General features: G+C 44.1%; 1 protein-coding gene, 1 long non-coding RNA gene and 1 pseudogene across 2 annotated transcripts; 1 reads left to right on the forward strand and 2 right to left on the reverse strand.

Moving 5' to 3' along the window:
• Nucleotides 1-849: 849 nt before the first annotated feature.
• On the reverse strand, nt 850-5,506 carry eef1b2 (eukaryotic translation elongation factor 1 beta 2). Its single transcript, XM_026143150.1, has 7 exons — nt 5,377-5,506; nt 4,901-5,023; nt 4,694-4,826; nt 4,557-4,623; nt 4,258-4,383; nt 1,084-1,151; nt 850-956 (listed from the first exon to the last, which is right to left on the reverse strand). Exons 1-7 carry the CDS (start codon nt 5,454-5,456, stop codon nt 870-872), a joined length of 684 nt encoding a protein of 227 aa, XP_025998935.1. The 5' UTR covers nt 5,457-5,506; the 3' UTR covers nt 850-869.
• Nucleotides 5,507-8,822: 3,316 nt separating this feature from the next.
• On the reverse strand, nt 8,823-10,693 carry LOC113006979 (collagenase 3-like; annotated as a pseudogene).
• A 3,754-nt stretch (nt 10,694-14,447) lies between these two features.
• Nucleotides 14,448-15,094, forward strand: LOC113037132 (uncharacterized). The gene is made up of 3 exons (XR_003274586.1): nt 14,448-14,505; nt 14,638-14,750; nt 14,970-15,094. It is a non-coding gene; the product is annotated as an uncharacterized LOC113037132 (long non-coding RNA).
• The last annotated feature ends 5,144 nt before the right edge of the window (nt 15,095-20,238 follow it).

A 20,238-nucleotide genomic window follows, 5' to 3' on the forward strand; every position in this document is an offset into this window, starting at 1 on the left:
ACTGCAGGTCTGAATGCTCAATTCCGATTTTTTTTGTCTGCTTGGTCACACTACAAATAAAATGCGACAGCAAACGCGCACTAGTGTGAACGCTCAAAGCGGCCGCATGCGCAAAAGAAGACGTCACACACACAACGTGCTCTGTTTAGACCCAGAGCAAACAGTATTGTTTGACTGATGGCCTTCATATAAAGACTTTGGACTTTACGTTTCCCAATTTTTGCTTGAAGTTATTTTGTTATTTACATAATAATGTAGATAACCTAATAATGATCCTTATTGCTGTTTTAGAGGAGCGCTGCTTCAAAGGATAGCTGCAGGTTTCTGTCAGAATCTGCAGATTATACAGAACAAAGAAAATGTTCACGTTTCTCCAACGTTGTCTTCCCAACAGTTTCACTGACATCTACACTGGATGGCCAGGAAGCGTTGGCGATGTGTTCTCGGGCACTGATAATTTGTGTCTGTCTTGTGTCAGTGACGTAAAAGACTGATATAATGCAACATGACCGTTCAAACAGTAGTCACTTTCTAAAACATCGGATATGTATCAGATTCAGTACCACATACGAAAGGGACCCAGATCGGATTTGTGCTGTTCACACTGTCATACCATGGTCGGATATGGGTCGCATAGGGTCAAAAATAAAATTAAAATAAAATCGGATTTGATGCGCTTTCGCCTGCAGTGTGAACGTAGCCTTAGTGGTTTAATCTTAGGCTTACTTGCACCTGAGTTTAGGATCACCTTTGAGTTTACCTGAAAGCACCCCTGAGCTCCACCTGCTCAGTGCTACAGGTCCCTTAACCACAGGTGTGAGTGTGTGTACAGGTGAGTCAGACACAGTGTATGGTGCAGAGCTTTTATTTCAGATTTTATTGAATGCAGCGACGTCCATCGACTGTACGAAGTCCTCGAACTCCGTGATCTTCTCCTCCAGGATGTCAGTGCCCACCTGAGACAGGTGACATCACACAGGTGAGCTCACACACAGGTAACAGCATTTACTGCTGCAGGTGTGTCACAGGTGATCTAATCAACCTGACAGACACCTGATCAACAAGCAGTAACAGGCCACTCACCTTGTCATCCTCCACCACACAGTTGATCTGCAACTTCTTGATGCCGTAACCCACGGGAACCAGTTTGGCTGCAGGACAGATTAAGCAAAGTTATCGATCAGTGACTACAAGCTGCAGCCATCGGGTTATTGGTCAGTGATCAGAAGCTCTCAGATCAATACGAGTCCATCAGTGATCAGCCGAAAGATGGTGAGTTAGATCATCAGTGAGCCTGATCAATATTACACACACACACACACACACACACACACACACACACACACACACACACACCAATAACCTATTATCAATAAACAGTTCAGAACATCAAAATGAGCCTGTACTAGAGCAGGGCGATATGACCAAAAATATTTATCACGATATACATTCAAAAATTTGCAATAACGCTATAACTGACGATATAATTGACACGAGACAAAATACTTTACAACTCCACAACTTTATTAGGGCAAAACAAATAAAAATAAAAACAATGTATTTTGATTGATTGATTGAATCTTTATTTTGAACATGTTGAAAAAGTATAAAAAAAAAATAGAATTAAAAGAGACAAATGAACAAAGCAAACAAAAGGAAAACGAGCAACCACAACTCCAAATAACGTCCATGTTCAAAAAGGAGCAGGAAGAAGCATAAGCTTATTTAATCCCACCCCTTTTCCACTATCTAGTATCAATAGACTACAGAAATACCTCCTTGCAATTACATTATATGTTATGTGTAATTTTTTTTTTTTTTTTTTTTTTTTTTTTAAATATATACACATATATGTTTCTATCTATCCATAAACCGCTTTTTAAACTGCACCATGCTTGGACATTGCTTCATATCTTTACTTAGTCTGTTCCACAGCTTCACTCCACACACAGAGATGCAAAAACTTTTTAATGTTGTACGGATACGAGGATGTTTTAAATTTAATTCCCCCCTCAAATTGTATCCCCGTTCCCTTTTAGAAAACATTTTTAGAATATTGTCAGGAAGCAGGTTATTTATTGCTTTATATATAATTTGTGCTGTGAGAAAATGAACCAGATCTGTGAATTTTAGAATTTTTGATTTTAAGAATAGTGGATTTGTATGATCTCTGTAACCAGTTTTATGGATTATCCTTATGGCCCTTTTTTGTAATATAAAGATTGATGATAGCGAACATTTGTAAGTATTGCCCCAAACCTCTGCACAGTAATTCAAATACGGTGCAATCAGGGAACAATAGAGAATGTGGAGTGATTTGTGGTCCAGAATGTGTTTTACTTTACTCAAGATTGAGACACTTCTTGAAATTTTGTTATGTATATGATTTATATGAGACTTCCAGTTTAATTTATCATCTATAATCACACCAAGAAACTTATGTTCAAGTACTCTTTCAATTTCCACACCATCTACATGAATCTGCACTTGTGCATTTCTAAGGGAATTCCCAAATAAGATAATTTTAGTTTTACTTAGATTTAGCGATAGTTTGTTCCTGTTAAACCATTTTTTAATTTTGCACATTTCTGAAGTAATTGTATCCAGCAGCTCCTTTAGATTCCCCCCAGAACAAAAAATATTTGTGTCATCTGCAAATAATACTAATTTTAATATATCAGATGCCTTACAAATATCATCTATATAAATAATAAATAATTTTGGACCCAGTACAGAGCCTTGTGGAACACCACAAGCAATGTCCAAGCATGATGAGGAATGGACACCCAGCTTCACAAATTGTTTCCGGTCACTTAAATAATTTTTCACCCATTGCAGTACAACCCCCCTAATCCCATACCGTTCCAGTTTATTAATTAATATGTCATGATTGATTGTGTCGAATGCTTTCTTGAGATCCAGAAATACTCCAGCTGCATACTGTTTCTGATCTATAGCATTCGTAATCTCCTCAATTGATTCGATTAATGCCAGAGATGTTGATCTTTTTGATCTGAATCCATATTGACTGTCAGAGAGTAATTTATATTTATCTAAGAATTTGTCTAATCGTTTATTAAACAGGTTTTCTAGGATTTTGGAGAATTGTGGTAGTATTTTCACTTCAACAAGCAGCCGGTTTTTATGTGCATCAAAGTTATATAAATATTTAACAGTGCAAATGCAAATTCTTCGCTGACAGTTTAACCAAAAGGCATTTCCAGTGGAAACTGGCCGACATATCCTCAGCATAACCATGTATAATGTCCACAACACTTAAAAAGAGGTTACACACACACACACACACACACACACACACACACACACACACACACACACACACACACACACACACACACACACACACACACACACACCTCCGCTTACGATAGCCGTAATGCTCCGACAATCCATCAAGCGGTGCGACTTTGTAGCTTAGCAAAGTCGTACTGAAACATTTGACAGATTTTCGAGCGCCGTGTACATAAAATAGTTTCGAGGTCAGTAAACACAACCAGAGTTCATACATAAGGCACACGGGATTATAAGGGGCTCTGTCGATTTTCAGAAGAATCAAAGGACTGATTTTAAGTGTGCCGTATTTTCCAAACAACATGGTAATAACGACGGCCCGCTAGCATGCTCTACCAAAAATAGTGCTTTGTTGTGTATCTGACAGACGAAAGCTAAACCAGTTCCACACCACTGAGGTTGCAGCATTTTTACAAACCAACTTTCGCCCTTCTCATTCTCAGTCATGCTTTTGGCACCATGTGCGTATGAAAACAAAGGCACTGTGCATGCGCGTTTTTCCCATATTCTATCGCGATATTTCATTTTCTTTTTGTTGCCCAACATTATACCGGCATTACCGTGAACGGTATGATATGGCCCAGCCCTAGCCTGTAATGATATATAATCATTACTTCAGGTGTCACAGGTATACTGATCCACCCAATAACTGATCAGCTCCATTGATCCATCAGTACTCATCTATAATCAATGATCACAGCGTTATCAATGACTGAACTGACAGAGTACTGATCAGTACCTCACTACTGCTCCGAGTGTTAGACACTACTACTACCACCACATCATCTGGTACAATGATTACTGTAATGCTACTGCAGTGCTACCAGTAGTATTACTCTGTGCAGTACCCACACCAGCCCATCTATCCAAATACTGACTCCAACCCTGTGTGTAATACTTTGACCCCACAGTGGTGTGTGTAGTAGTGTATGCAGTAGTACTCACACTGGCCCCACACCAGCCCGTCCATCTGGATACTGCGTACGCACTCTTCGAGCTTCGCCATGTCAGTCTCATCGTCCCACGGCTTCACGTCCAATAGAATCGAAGACTTGGCGATGACTGCGGGCTCTGCAGGACAGGGGAGTGGTTAGTTACTGTGGAAACTGAGCGAGCCACGAGCCGTGCGAGGGTGGGACTCGTCAGGCAGAAAAGGCGTCCATCAGGCGTCAGCCGAAAGATGGTGATTGGTTAATCATCACAGAGTCTGTATTATGCATTGGCTGCGAGGGGGGCGGACCTACTTTTAGACTTCTTGGCAGCGTAGGCGGCGAGACGTTCCTCCTTCAGCCGGGTCGCCTCAGCATCTTCCTGTCAAACAAAACTCAGGTTAGAGTGACCATGACACTGTAGCGTCATGGTGACATCACCACCTCCTCACCTCCTCATCTGAACCAAACAGGTCGATGTCATCATCGTCCTCGTCTTTGGCTGTGGTGGGGGCGGAGCCTGAGGTGGTGTCGGCCACTCCGAGGGGCCCGTACTGACCCAGGGGCTTCTTCACACCTGGAAGACTAAAACAGGAGGCGGGGCTTAGTTGCTGCCGCCAGCACACCGGTATTCACCCCATGATGTCAGCAGCGCTCACCTGCTCTTCTCGCTCTGGTAGGACCGGATGTGGTTGTACCAGCGAACTGCGTGGTACAGGTCAGCAGGGGGCGGAGCCGAAATAGCTTCGAAGACCGCCACGTCAGCCTGGGAGGGTACGTACCTGAGGAGAGAACACATGACCTTGGTTAGGGGTACTCCAAGAGCAGGTGCAGGACTTCACTCAGTCCACGTGAGTCAGCGCGCAGCCTCGCGGCGCGCAGCCGTTAGCAGCATGCGGCTAACAAGCTAACAGCTTGTCACGTCAAACGGAAGTGAATAAAAACGGCATCGGCCCGGACCCTACCCCTCCTTCCAAGACTGGTGCACCTCTCGCGCCAGATTACCGTCCCCTTTCCGGTTTCCTTTCTTTAGCGATTTAATCAAGGCAGCTAACTGTTAGCTCAGCATGGACCCAACATGACGGCTATTTTGGGTCGCAGTTTCTCCCGCTTTACGGCGGTTCCCGGCACTCACCCTTCGATGTAGCTGCGGTCGGACAGGAAGTCATTGAGCACTTTGAGGCCGGAGGCTGACTTCAGGTCACCGAAACCCATGATGAAGAGGAACCGCGAGGATCCGCCGGAGGAGAAAGAAGAGGGAGGAGGAGGAGCGGGGATCCTCTTTATAGGAGGAGACAGACTCCTCCTCAGAGGAGTGCTGGCGCTCCGCCCCGAGGAGGTGGGAGGAGGAGGAAGGCGTTCCCAGTCCAACTTTATTTAAAAACATCTGCTGACAAGAGCCGGAGAGCGCGGGTTCGAGTCCAGCTCAGGACAGGTGACAAACGTTAAAGAGCGACCAATGAAGAGGCAGCACGCTCTGTAGCCTTATTTAGTGAATCATTAGAGCAGACCGAGGAGACTGTGGCTTTGGAGCTGTGTAAATAAAGTAATTATTACCTGTATGTATTTACGGTTACTTCATCATCAGCAGCAACGATCCAGCTCAGCTGCTCCTCTGACTGATGTCAGATCAGTCAGACATGAATAATCGATGGTCCGTTTCATGATGGCGATGTCTCAGTCCTCCTCAGTAACCTGATAAAGTAACTCCTCCTGCAGGTGTTGGGGTGCTTCAGTGTTTCTGCATCTCATCGTGTACCTGAGCTCAGCTAGTCCTGGATCAGCATCAGTATCACATCACCCACAGCTCACCCACAACAGTCAGACCTTCATCTTACATAAACTTCATCCTGCTGTCTGATGTCACAGATAATGTCACTGATGTTGTATATCATCATCTCCATCATCTCCAGCCTGATCTCCAGAGAGAGTAAGATGGACGCTGCTGTCAATGACCATAACATCATCTCCATCAGCAGCAGCGGCATTCACTCAGAGTATTGTTATAAAATCATGCAGATCAGTCTTCACTGTCGCACTTTGATGACATCACACAGCCTGAGACAGGCTATGACAGGCAGGTGAGAGGGAGCAGGTGGTCAGAGTCAGTGACAGATATGAAGCTGAGGTATCGAAATCAGCAGGTCATCAGACTGATGTGACCTCAGTAACGGCTGTGGGGGTTCGAGCGATCCCTGGCAATCCCAAAATGTGACCTCAGTAGAGTGCACACCATCAACTGGCCAGTCAGGGCTAGAAGAACTGCAGGTCTGTTTTACTCAGACCTGCAGTTCTTCTAGTTCTTTTTCTGGAGAACAGCAAACACTAGCCTTCCTGCAGGCACGCAATAAGAGCACACTCAGTGAAGATCATCAGTTTTATCCTGTTCAGACATCACACTCCTCTGTAACATGAGCCATTTTTATTTCAGTTCTACTTGAACTGATCCTAGTACAGTATTTAACTACTGTAAAGTACTACACAATACAATTCTGGTAACAGTAACAGTTCTCAGCTCACTTCCTGTTTCTGAGCCTCTAGTCAGACTCACCTGAAGCTTGGCTCAGGACACAACAGGAGATGGTCGCTGCTACACTTTGTACCTGAACAGATGTGCGCACAGCTGGTTTAAACCTCTGATCAGATCACACCTTCTGTTGCTCTAAATGATGAGCTCTTTATAATGACATCACTGACATTAACAAACAACTACAGCGTTTATGTAAAAGCACTGCATTACTTTCCTGTCTCTAAGATAGCTGTGAGTCCTCAAACCGACATATGAAAGCAGATGTTTCTGTCACCTGTCCCAGGGTTACCCACAGGTGTGACTCACACCTGTCCAGCTTCACTTTCATTGGCTGTCTGTGTGGTTCAAACTCAGTGTTTCCATTCAAAGTAAGATCAGCAGCTGCTTGCAGTTTGTTCACAGGTCCAGGAGAGGGCACTCTCATTCCACTCTACATATTGACCAACCTGCTAAAACAAACTTTTATTTATTTCATTAATTTAATTCTGACTGACTCTCTTTCCCATGATGCACCACTACTACCAGTTCTGTGGTTCTTCCATCTGCCAAACCCCACTGTACACTCTCGTTTACCTGTCCAAGTGTGGAGGCAGCAGTAAATACAGATGTTCAGTCAGACCCTCAGTTTAAATAAAGTTTGTGTTACCATATTCTGATATGAGTATCACCTGAAACGTACAGGTACTGGTTTTGTACTCTAAGTATTTTTGCCCCTTTATTCAAGTAAAGTTGTACTTGTCCCTTAAATACCGTAGTGTGTACCTGTGCCACCTCAGGCTGTAACACACCTAGACATGATGTATTTACCGTAATTGTCGGGCTATAAGCCGCTACTTTTTGCACAAGCTTTGAACCCTGCGGCTTTTAGTCAGGTGCGGCTTTTCTATGGATTGTCCATGATTTTTGTCATATCGTAAGGTGATTTGTTTTGTTTGTTCCGCTGTTGTACGGCACTACGTTGCCTGGCAGAAGGGCATGTGATCAGACACACAGTATCGGGGTTCAAGAGTGGTATGTTGGTCACATGTCCGTCCGCCAGGCAACATAGTGCCGTACAAGTAGCGCGAAAAACAAACTTCAAAGTAGCGCTACGCGTTCAGCGGGAGGCGTGGATGACGAGCAGCGATAAACTTGCGAAAAGCAAGTTATGCTCAACTCCACTGGTGGATTCTGACAGCGTGGAAAAGTGTGAAAACATCCATGATCACCTACGGATTTCGAAGGGCTGGACTGCTGCATGATGGAGAGGACACCGCCACGGCCCTTCTGAGGGTGTTCGACTCTGACACTGGTTTTGAAAGTGACAACGAAGGAAAGGAGCCGAGAGTGGATGACGAAGCCATCCTGAGCCTGTTCGTTTCCGACACTGGAGAAGAGGACTTTGGTGGTTTTAGTGCGCGGGAAGAAGAGAAAGATGGTGGTGAATGACTGACTTTTCTTCTTGTTAAAGCCGTGTCGCTGCACCTGAGCCTAAAAGGTAGTCTGAATCTATTTTTCTGGTGTGCTGTAGGTTATTGTTATGTACTACATTTGTTACTCATTTATGAAGCACAGTACATGTTTCGTACTTGTAATTACCGCTACTTGTACATATACCTAAAAAGTTATGCAAATATGTACCCGTAACTTGTTTTTCAAAATATTAATAAAAGGGGTGTGTCTCCAAACAGCCATCTCTTTCCTGACAATTCCCTTTGTGCATATTCTCTTACATATGATAAGTCAACATTGAAACACCTGCGGCTTTTAGTCAGGTGCGGCTAATGTATGTACAAAACAGGATTTCCCCCTAATTTTAGCTTGTGCGGCTAATATTCAGGTGCGCTTTGTAGTCCGGGAAATACGGTAACTGGTTTGTGTTTGATGTGTGTGATGTTCACAGGTTGACTTGCAGCAAATAAACAAGGACGACTGTGCCACAGGGAAATTTATATTGAAAACTTTATAAAGCAGTGACGTTACAGAAACACCTGAGCTCAGTGAAATCATTAAAAAATTATTGGCTCTTCTTCTCCTTTAATTTGGGATTTTGTGTGAACTTGTCAATGGGTCTAGAGTTTGAAGCAGGACAGGAAGTAGCTGTTCCTCAGCACACGGAGCAGCTTCCCCGTCCTCTGGCTGAACTCGTACATGTATGGTCCACTGTACAGGTAGAAGAAACCTGCGGGACACACGTCACCTGTTTGTTCTGCATTACAGCCCAAAGACCCTGAAAACAGCTGGACAGATGCTCACCTCTGTACAACAGAGCCGCTGTCACTCCGGAGCTCATTTCCAGGAAGGTGTCATCCACTTGTTTGGGGTTTCCGTCGTCCATGTCCACCCTGGCCTCGTCACAGCTGGAAGAGAAATGGGATTAGGCAAGATATTCCCCAGGTGTGACCTGAACATACCTGTAGTAACTGCTGCCTACAAAGAAAAGAGTCTTCCTGGTCTGTGGGTCATTTGGGGGCGGCATCCTTTTCCACTGCTGTGGGTAGACCAAAGCTGGGTATGGATTTAGGATACCCGGTCACGAGGTCATAGCCGCTGAACGCCCAGACGCAGCAGCCTGCAAACAGATGTAAAGAGGATTTCATCGCGGACCTGTGTGAGGGAGGGATGAAGCGTGCTTCAGCAGATGGACACAGACCTTTAAAAAGAAGGACTCGGTCTGACTGTGGGCTCTCGTATGCAGCGTCGATGATAACTGATGCGTCGGGCCAGAAGTTTGTGATGACAGCCTGCTGAGGGGTCACAAGCTGAGGGTGGCTACACCAGAAGAACCTGATCACACACAAATGATCATCTCAGCAACACCATGGAGAAAAACGCTCCACATGGATTTGTTTTACTTTCCTGCCCTTGAAGAAGAGCATCTCTCCTCGCAGTCCAAAACCAGGGTCACGTCGCAGGCGTCGGGCTTGACGGGCGCCCTAGGGGTCATCATTTGGACCTGGAGGTCATTTCATCAATGTGACATCACAGACAAGCTAGTGCACAAACTAGTGCACAAGTTCGCTTAATCAAATAATGACTCAACATTTGTAGGCCCATCTAGCTTCACAATGACAGAGCAAGTCTAAACTTTGTAATAAAATACCTTCAAGTTAGCCAAGGTTAAGTCACTCCATAATATGACCCCGAAAAAGTACAGTGTTTTTTAATTATTTATAGATAAATATAATTGATGGCATCCATTCAATAAAATTACAGGGAAATTATGCCCTTAGTTGTAGACTGTGTTGTAGAGTGTTACCACAAGTTTTGGTCAAATTGAAAGTTTTTCATAAAGGAAGAAGTGAAGACTCACTGTAAAGGGACTTGATACCTTTAAGATCCCAGGGCAGAACAAAGGTGTCCAGGTTACTGTATGAGTACATTGAATACATGAGAGCGCCAGGGTCATCAGAGTGAGACAAGCCCAGAGAGTGACCAAACTCGTGAGCAGCGACCATGAACAGGACGTAGCCTAGAGCAGAAACTCAGAACCACAGGTCACAGTTTAAGGTAGTCAGGCCACATCCTGAGCAGTAATCAGGAACAAAGTCACAGAGTCACCTGTGTTTGAGTGGAATGTGAAGGTTTCATCATCATCAATATGGGCATCTCCTCCAATCCCAAGTGCCTGGCCAAAGGCGTGGGGGAGATTGCCATCGGGGCCATCCAAGGGGCTGCCGTCACCATGACCTGTTGGAGGGTAATCAGGGTAGACTAAACACACACACCTAAGATTGCATTGGTCTTTATGGGATAATATTACTGTGTGCTTTGTGGACTCACCACTGCGGCTGAAGGAGATCATGATGTCAGCAATGCTGCTATAGATTCTTCTGAACCTCAGGGGCGTGACTTTGGCCCACACCTGCAGAGCTTTCTCTATGGAGTCATCCACCTTCGCCACAGACATGTCAGGTATATAGTACCTTTGCCAAACTTGCATCTTTCTGGGCTGAGATATCGGCACACAGTAAACTGAGTGCCAGGCTCAGCAGAGCACTCAGGCTCAAAATCTTCATGCTTCCTCATGTCTCAGGCTGGTGGTCGAGAAGCTCTTATATATGCTACAGGCTGGAGGAGCTGAGTGACTACCTGCTGTCACCGAGGAAGCGGTCCTTTTATGGATCACAGAGGAAGTCTGGTTTTGATCACATCACGCATACATATTGCCACATCGCTACCGCGGTTTATGGGGAAAATCTTCATGAGAAAAATCACATTAGGAAGTTCTCTACTTGGACAATCATCAGCCTTCAGTGCACTCTCCTGATTTTGTGTTCTCCACAGGAAATCAAAGTGTTGTTGATGGATTAGTGACTAGATTAGACCTCAGGGTGAAGTCAGAGTTACTCTTTTCCAAAGATACAATAAAAACTACTCAAATCTTCAAGGAAGAACACTTTCCTCTGACAATTTTTTTGACAGATTAGATTTACAGTTCGTATTTTTACGTTAGTTTTAGTTGGTTTCCAGGACAGGCTTCTGTTTACCAATCACGCCGTGTTACGATGTGTGAAATAATAACACAGCCATGTCTGAATCTTTGAAGAGCTACCCAGAAGTACCCGGAGGATGATTTGTCTGAGACCCCTGCAGGAAGGTGATTCCACTGATGGGGTGGTATAGGACACACTAATGCGTTTTTGTTTGAAAACGCATTGTTTTCTCTTCGTTTTGGCCTCTTGTCCACACTGAGACGGTGCTTTCCCCAAGGGAAAACACTCTCGAAAATGCATACATTTCAAAACGGAGCTGTCCCGTCGCAGTGTGGACACTCGAAAACACAGACTTTCTAAAACGATGACGCATTTTAGTCATGCTATAAACAAAGATAGCGGAGGGCATTATACAGCAGTTGTTTTGATTGCTCTCAATTTTGACAGCCCTAAAAGAGATTAAGATCAGTTTGTACATGCTCCAGATAGCTTTTCTTCAAATGTGAAGTTTAACCAAAAAATGTGGTTAAGCTCCAACACAGAGCTTAACCACTCTGTGACTGATAAGTTCAAGGAGTGTTTGTGCTCTCTAAGGCCCATTAATCATCTGAACTTTCTAACTTCATAACCGTAATTCTCTTTTTCCAAACCCTTCCATACATGAAGAGGGGGGAATTATTGACCGTGCAGCCCAGGATCTGTTCATATACCTGGCGGAGAAGACGAAGGAAAGTGATGTTGTGGATGTCACAGTGAAGGTTTCCTACATTGAGGTGTACAAGGAGGAACTACGAGACCTGTTGCAGCGGCAGACCACCCACAAAGAGCTTCATATCAGGGAAGATGAGAGGGGAAACACGGGTAATCAACTTTTTCTACCTTTACTTTACTTATATTTTAGTATTCAGAGTGGAAATAAAAAAGTAGAAACCATACACCTTCAGAGATGACAAACTGCGTCCTATATTTTCGACCATCCATCTGAGTATCATCCTATTGATAGACCGTTGTGATATTATTAACACTTATGTATTTCAGGATAAAAAGTTTGAGAGAGCGCACTGGAGAAATCACAAGTACCGCAAAAGATATTATATACTGTGTAATCATTTACAGTCAGCGGCTCTGTGGTGCACCTACTTGTAATAATATGTAAAATTGTTTTTAGCTCATTTAATGAGTGAATGATAAATGATCCAGTGAGATTAGGCATTTTGTGTGAATGTCTGCCTACAGGGGAAGCAACAGTCTTGTTTCATTGACTAAAAAGTCTCTGTGTGATTCCAGTGGTGGTGGGAGCTGAAGAGGTTGTTATCACCTCAGCAGAGGAGCTGCTCAGCATTGTAAAGATGGGAAATGCTTTGCGGCACACCAGCACCACAGGAATGACCGAGCGCTCCAGTCGCTCTCATACCATCCTCACCCTTCAGGTCGTGTTATCCTGCCACAACAGCAAGAACTCTTCCTCTAAGCTCTGTCTGGTTGACCTGGCAGGCTCGGAACGTGCTAGAAAAACTGGGAACACCAGGACACAACTGAAAGAGTCTGCTCATATCAACACAGGCCTGTTTGCACTGTGCAACGTTATCCGTGCACTTTCAAACCGAAGTCAAAATCGGCACAGTAACAACTCCGGCAGTGCACACGTACCATACCGTAATCCCAAGATCACTCGACTCCTTCGTGACTCATTAGGAGGCACATAAAAGGAGCATTTTCCTAGAAATGTTGAACATGGTAGGCAATCATGATCCTGTGGTTAAAAGGAGACTGGAACAACAAGCCAAAAATGCTTTGTATACCAGTAAAACCATCCAGAATGAAATTGTTTCATGTTTGGCTGAAATGGTTGCTGAGGAGATCATGCGAGAAGTTAAAGACAGTGCACAATTTTCAGTCATTGTAGATGAGACTAAAGATGTCAGTAATTCAGAGCAAATTTCCACCCCAAAAAATCTTCTCTAGATCCGCCCCTGAGGAGGCAACGCCCACACGCTAATGGTGGCGTGTGTAAGCCCCTCCCACCACTTTGTAGCTGAGACCCTGGCCGTCCTGCAGTTTGCATCCATTGCCCAATACGTTCAGAACCGTCCAAGTCCTTCTTTCAGGCAGCGGCTGCAGGAGAGACTCAGAGCTGTCAGTCACTCACCTCCAACTCGTATGGAGTGTTCAAAGGAGGAGGGAGACCATTTTGCTCCATTAAACCTCAGAGAAGAGCTAAAAAAAATGCCAGGTAACTATAAAAGATTTTAAAAGGGATGCTGCCATTAAGAGATCGCAAACACTTTGATTACAATCAATTGATAAAAAGTAAAGCAAAAAAACTCTGAGATTTTTATTTGGTTGCCTTGAAGTGTAAAAGATGGTTAGTGTCTCCAACATGTGGACATGCCTGACACATTAAACAACAACAAATGAGCTTGGTGTTTTATTTATATATTACTGTACCCTCTTAGATACCTGCTATTCAGAATAGGAGAAGTGTATTCAGACTGAAATCATTTCAAACTGCTGATGGAATTGCCGTTAAAGAACTGAAGTGTAATATGGATTTTTTTTAAAAAACCACAGATATAGCTAATGTAAACTAAGAATGACTGCATCCCGTTTAGATTTGAGGCTGTAGAAAGAAATAAAGCCATGGGTATATCATTGGTTATTCTTTTGTTTCCGTTACAAGTTGTCAACATTTTGTCTGGAACATCTTATCCTCTGAGAGCTTATGAGAAGATGATGTGAATAAACGCAGCATGGCTCAAATGGATCAAACTGTTTACATAGACAAAAGCCAAGTTGTACAATTTTATAGGCTTGCTATCCTATCCAGTTTCTCTTTTGTATGCTTAGGAAGCTCTCCACATAGACAAGCAACTGTTGGAGCAGAAAGATGCAGAACTGAGATGGGTAAAAGAGGAACTCGAGAAACTCCTTCAAGAGAAGAAAACTCACCTTATGTTGTTAGAGGAAGAAAAGCAGCGATCACGCATACAGGTGAGGAGGAGAACAGTGCAATAAAGAGCTGCTCTGTGATGCAGAAATCAGTATATTTTATTTACGGGGAAAAAATTAAAAGATGAATTTAATGCATGTCTGCTGTGTTATCATTTGTTCTTTAAATGTGCGCCTCTGTGCAAATGTTTAGACAGAACAACTGGTGAACCAGCAGATAATGATTGATCGCCTTCGTGGCGAACTCATGACCTTTCGGGGGACAGCCTCAGGGGCAACAGTGGAAGTGGGGGGGTCTGAGTACTCAGGCAAGAGACCCCCCAGTGTCCCTCTGATCACACACAGCTGCATGTGGAGGCCTCCCAGGAAGGTAGGAAGCAGTGGGTAGTGTGTGGGTTAGGTTGATGTCCATAAGTGAGGGTTTTTTTTGTTGTTGTTGTTTTTGTTTGGTCTGTTATAATGGGTTTTTTTTGTGACTTTTATTATCCGTGATCCTAAAAAGTGTGCCTATAGACTGGAGAGGGTAATGGCAGCTTTTAAAATCCATGGCCAACTCGTGCTGGCTGAAATCGAGGAAAAAGATGACGTGTACTGCCCGCTCTTAAGTGGGTCTGGGTGAGTGAAGCTTTTTGTTAGTGTAAAGCTTTTTAATGACATATTTAATCCATGATATATCTTATATAGCATGTCTCAGTTTTTCTACATGAAGAAAAATATAGAAAAGGTTCTGGTAGACAGGTGATGTATTTATGGAGATGTCAGGAACAGTTTCTGTAGTAGACCTCCTGATATCCATAAATAATTGTGTCCTTTCTGCAATTTTCTGTTTCACAGGGAAACAAGAAAGGCAAGTAAGGATCAGAGGCAGATGGAAAATGCCTGAAAACAAAATGAAATAAACAAATGAAGAAACCCCTGAAGAATATTCCCACTATTGATCGAAATCAGGGTTCTTTTTTTATTTTATTTTTAAATTCTTAGACTCCTGATCAGCCTGTAATGCATGCCCTCCCTAAACACACACACACACACACACACACACACACACACACACACACACACACACACACACACACACACACACACACACACACACACACACACACACTAACAGAAAAAGCTAGATTTGGTACGATATGTTACACAATTAAATAAGATTTACAAGAGGCTTTCTGAAATATCGACAAACGTTCTAAGCTTGTGTTAAAGTAGCTGCTTGGCAAATCAAATAAATATGGGAACATTTCTGGCTATTTGTTTTTTCTGTCATGGAAACAACAAATTCAATCTTTCTATCAGAACTACATCTTTTTGGTGTAGTCACAACATTTTGGTGTCAGTGAGACAGTGGCAACACGATAGAGGTGTTTTTGATGCAGATTTGTTGTTGTTTTTCATGAATTCTTTTTATGTATAGTAATGATTTAGCACGTAGACAGTGGCTGTGCTCTGCTATGGAACGATCTGTGGAAAATCATCAGAAGACTCCGTGCAGTCCTGTGATTTAGTGGCTTAAAGAAGCACTTTTTGCAGCAGTAACTTGAAGTAATACTTTTCCGTGTGACTTTGTCAGTCTCTCACATTGTTGTGGAGAAATTGTGTTCCACTCCTCTTTACAGCTTCACTTTATTGAGTTCTGTGTGCACTTGTTTGTGCACAGTTTTCTTAAGTTCATTATACAGTATTTAGTCAGCTTGAACCACCTTGATTCTTTTCTTTTCCAACTATTCAGCTGTAGATTTTCTGAGGGACTCATATTTGACTCTAGAATACTTTGGTTTACAGAGAAGTTCATGGTCGATGTGATGAATGCAAAGTACCCATGAAGGTGATGTCCAGGTGAATATAAGTCCAATTCATCACCCCTCTGCCACTGTTGATATGAGGTGTTTGTCCTGATATGCTTGTGTGTGCATTATTAAATTATAACATCTCCACTTTGGTGTGGTGTGTCAAAAGGATATTGTTCAAAAAGTTTTGTGGTTTATTTAAATGCCTAAGCTGTGCTGCCATGACCTTTTTATAGAGAAGAGGTTTTCTCCTGGCAGCCCTTGCAAATAAGAAAACCAACAGGCTCAACTGTGTGTCTCAGACAGTGTTAATGGAGCGTGTTGTTTTGTACACGTTTCAGTGATTTAGGTCTGTGGTTGGAGTGCACAACCAGTGTTGCATGCTGACAAACTATTAATTGTTACCACCTGTGCCTATTAGGGATTAGGTCCAGGTAGTGTTTTGTGGATGGCTGCACCGACATGTGCATTAGAACTGCTGAGGAAAGCCTTGTGCTAAATTGCATTTGTTTTTTTCTTATTATCTAGTAATATTAAAGATTTTATACATGAAATTGTGAGTGCTGAAGTTCTTATTCATAAGTTAATACTTCCAAACAAGTTATATTTGTTCAGTCTTCTTCTAACTGTACTGTCATGAACTTAAACATTGAATTTGTTAACCGAAGTCTGCAGAATCTGAAGGTTTTGAGCTTTTGGCAGTTTCTCTGAGCACTGCACAGTCTGAACTGGAAATCCACTCTTGGAAAGACTGTTGCATTGTTTTAACACAAACTGAAAACTTCTGCTTTTACACTTCCAGATAATCAGTAAATCAAGTCCATTTGATTAGTATCTGGCTGCTACTTAGTCACATAATTCCTGTGGAAGCAGAAAGGGTGTATTTAATGTGACGTCAACGTCAAATTGGTTTTTTATTTGTTTATTAATTCATTAATTTATGTTCGTGTTGCTGTGTGTGTTTCTGTGTTGTTCACAACATTAGAGTTCAGCTTTGATTGCAATTTGTTTGTAGGATTATTCAATTATTTTGTGTTTCCTAACATGTTAGCATTATAGTTACTGTAGGAAAAAAATTAATATACATGTTGTTCCATGGTTTACTGGTGTTGAGCTTCCACTATACCCCCTGTTTCTGGTTTATTTGTTAGTTTATTTTAACTGGTGGTTTCTTCTTTAATTGGATGTAATTGTTATTCGTTTTTGGTTTTCGTTTCAATTAATAAGTGCTGTATTGGAATGACATTTTTATTACCGTTTGTTTTCACTTTCCTATTACTTAGTGTTCCTAATGTGTTAAAGCAGATCTCCTCCCACCTGTTTCCATTTGGCCATTATCCTTTTTTTTAAATTATTTTTGAATTACAACATTTTTGAAATTTGACGCTTGAAAATGGCATATTATCAGTGTTATTGTTCTTGTACAAGTTATTCAGCAGTTCTTGGAGACTGTTTGGGATATAATGTGCCACATTTAACCCTTCTTGATGATGCCCAACAAGTTTGAAGCAGAAATATTGTTTCAGTGACAAGTTATAGGCCACAACCACTTTTTGGCAGCTTGAAAATGGCATATTATCAGTGTTATTGTTCTTGTACAAGTTATTTAGCAGTTCTTGGAGACTGTTTGGGATATAAAGTGCCACATTTAACCCTTCTGGGTGATATCCAATGGCGTGTCCAGCGGGGTGGCCTGGGGGGGCACAGGCCACCCCCCAAACCAGACTGGCCACCCCAGGTGCCACCCCAAAGGCAAAACAATAAAATTCAATCAAATATCAAATGTCCGATTATGTTTTCACGGTGACGCTCAGATATCCGAGTGTAAGTGAATGCAGCATCGCTTCTGCGCTATGTGCATCACGTTAGCAAAGGTAGGAGAGCCAAGCGCAAAAGACGGCACTGCAGGAAACAATTTTTCGGTGAAAGAAAATGAGGACAGAATAAATGTCCCGGTAAGTAATATCAAGTTTGTTGAGTTTAGTAAACTTCGGTGAAATTAGAATACCAAGGAAAAAAATAACACTTAAATAATTATTGCAGCTGTGGAATATTTCTGACAGTATGCTACTGAGGGGAGCTAACATAAGAGTTATGAGTTATAAGATATAATCTAAGTCGTAACATTGCTGTATGGAGCTGCAGATTTGGTTGCAGGTTAACATAGCTGGACTGGCCATCGGGCATACCGGGCATATCCCCAGTGACTTATTTTTTATTTTTTTTGTAATGGCATGAACAATGAGAGGTGGTGGATTGGCCAGATGCAGGTCGATGTGTAGAAATAACTCCGTTGTTTGGTGGTGGCTATGACGGGGCTTCCACAGAGGCAGCAGGTGGATGAGGGAAGGGGAGGCAGGAGGAGAGACCCGAAGCAGCCGCCAGTCCGAGTGTCAGGTGAACTGAACTTCAGGTAAGAAGTTATGACCTGCAGTCTCTCTGGGTCAGATATGAACTAAGTTTAGGTGGAGTTTATTTTCATGTTGCTGACTTTTTACTGTCAGTTGCAATAACTCGTACTGCGTTCTAGCCAGTTTGACGGAGTTTTTATACAGCTGGGTGGGTGCTATGATGTTACTGATAGTGAACTTTATTTTATTCATAAGGTTAGTAGAGTTGCCAACGGCTCCTTAAAAAAATGGAATGGTCCCTCATTCAGAGAAAATATTACGCGTTTCATATTGTAACGACCGTGGGTTAGTGGAGCTAAACTGGCTAAACTGCTCACTAGCTAAAACGGCTAGCGGGGCGCTAGCGGCTATCGCTACACTTCACAGCGAGTGGAGAGCGCTCGTGCCTCATACACCGCACGACCCCGAGCGTCTCAGCAGCAGACTGATAATCCCCAAATGATCCAGCAGGAGGCAGTAGTGGTTCACACCAGTCATTTATTTGCCGTATTTTTTTCACACACGTAACACTGCTGACACCGAACCCCTATCACGCTCCCACCACATAGAGTCGCGGTGTCAGCCAACTATGCCAATTCACCCCCCTCCACAGAACACACATCAACTTCACTGTGGCTTACATTAACATAACACTAACACAACATGCAAATCAACACATATGAACTAGCAGAACGATAGAAAACACAGAGACAACACAATACCCAGAATGCACCTGGCTAACAACCCCAGCCAGGTCATTACACAGCCCCCTCCCAAAAAGGTTTAGTGTCCCCACAACCTTAACTGTCCACAATGTAGTCCAGCAAATGTCCGGGCCGGCGTCGAGTACGCTTCGGCCTCGACTGGGAATCCATGGCGCCCCCCTCCGGGCCGGGCGTAGGGGGCGAGGAGTCCCCAGGCTGCACACCAGCCTGCGGGTTGGGGGCAAGCGGATGGTATGGCGCCAGCCGGTCCTTGTGTAGCACCACCCACCTTCCCCGCCCCGGCATCCGGACTCTGAAGACCACCTCCGACAGCTGCTCCAGGATTTCGCCCGGGCCTTGCCAGTGGCTCATGAGCTTGGGGGTCAGCCCCCGCTTCCTCTGGGGGCAGAACACCCAGACCCGATCTCCGGCCCCCAGCATAGGACCGTGCGCACGGGTATCATACGCCCGTTTCTGGCGGGCCCCGGCTCCCTCCAATGTCCGTCTTGCCAGTTGATGCACCGTGTGCAACCGCTCCCTGAGCCGCCGGAAGTAGTCCATCTCTGGTCCACCAGCAATCTCCGGCTCAGGGGGCGCTCCGAACACCAAGTCCACCGGGGTCCGGAGCTCCCTTCCGAACATCAACGCCGCAGGAGTACACTGACTTGACTCCTGCACTGCTGTTCGATATGCCCACAAAACAAGGGGCAGGTGTTGGTCCCAGTCCCTCTGATGTTGGCTGGTCAGGATGGCCAGCTGGGTGGCCAACGTGCGGTTGAACCGCTCAACCAGACCATCGCTCTGAGGATGGAGGGGGGTGGTCCTCGTTTTTCTCACCCCCAGCCTCCGACACACTTCTCCCAGCACCTGGCTCTCAAAGTTCCTCCCTTGGTCGCTATGGAGCTCCTCCGGTACACCAAACCGCGTGAACATCTCATCCACCAGAGTCCGCGCCGTCGTCACCGCACTCTGGTCCGGCACCGCGTACGCCTCTGGCCACTTTGAGAAATAATCCATCGCGACCAGGACATACCGGTTGCCGGCATCAGTCACAGGGAATGGACCCAGGATATCCACTCCAATCCGCTCCATTGGCGCCCCAACTAGGTATTGCTGCAATGGGGCATGGGAGCGCTGGCTGGGACCTTTCTGCGCCGTGCAGTCGTCACAGCAGTGGACGTGGATCTCCACGTCCTGACGACACCCCGGCCAGTAGAAC

Source organism: Astatotilapia calliptera, chromosome 15 (assembly GCF_900246225.1).
Source record: "Astatotilapia calliptera chromosome 15, fAstCal1.2, whole genome shotgun sequence".
Taxonomy (NCBI): Eukaryota; Metazoa; Chordata; class Actinopteri; order Cichliformes; family Cichlidae; genus Astatotilapia; species Astatotilapia calliptera.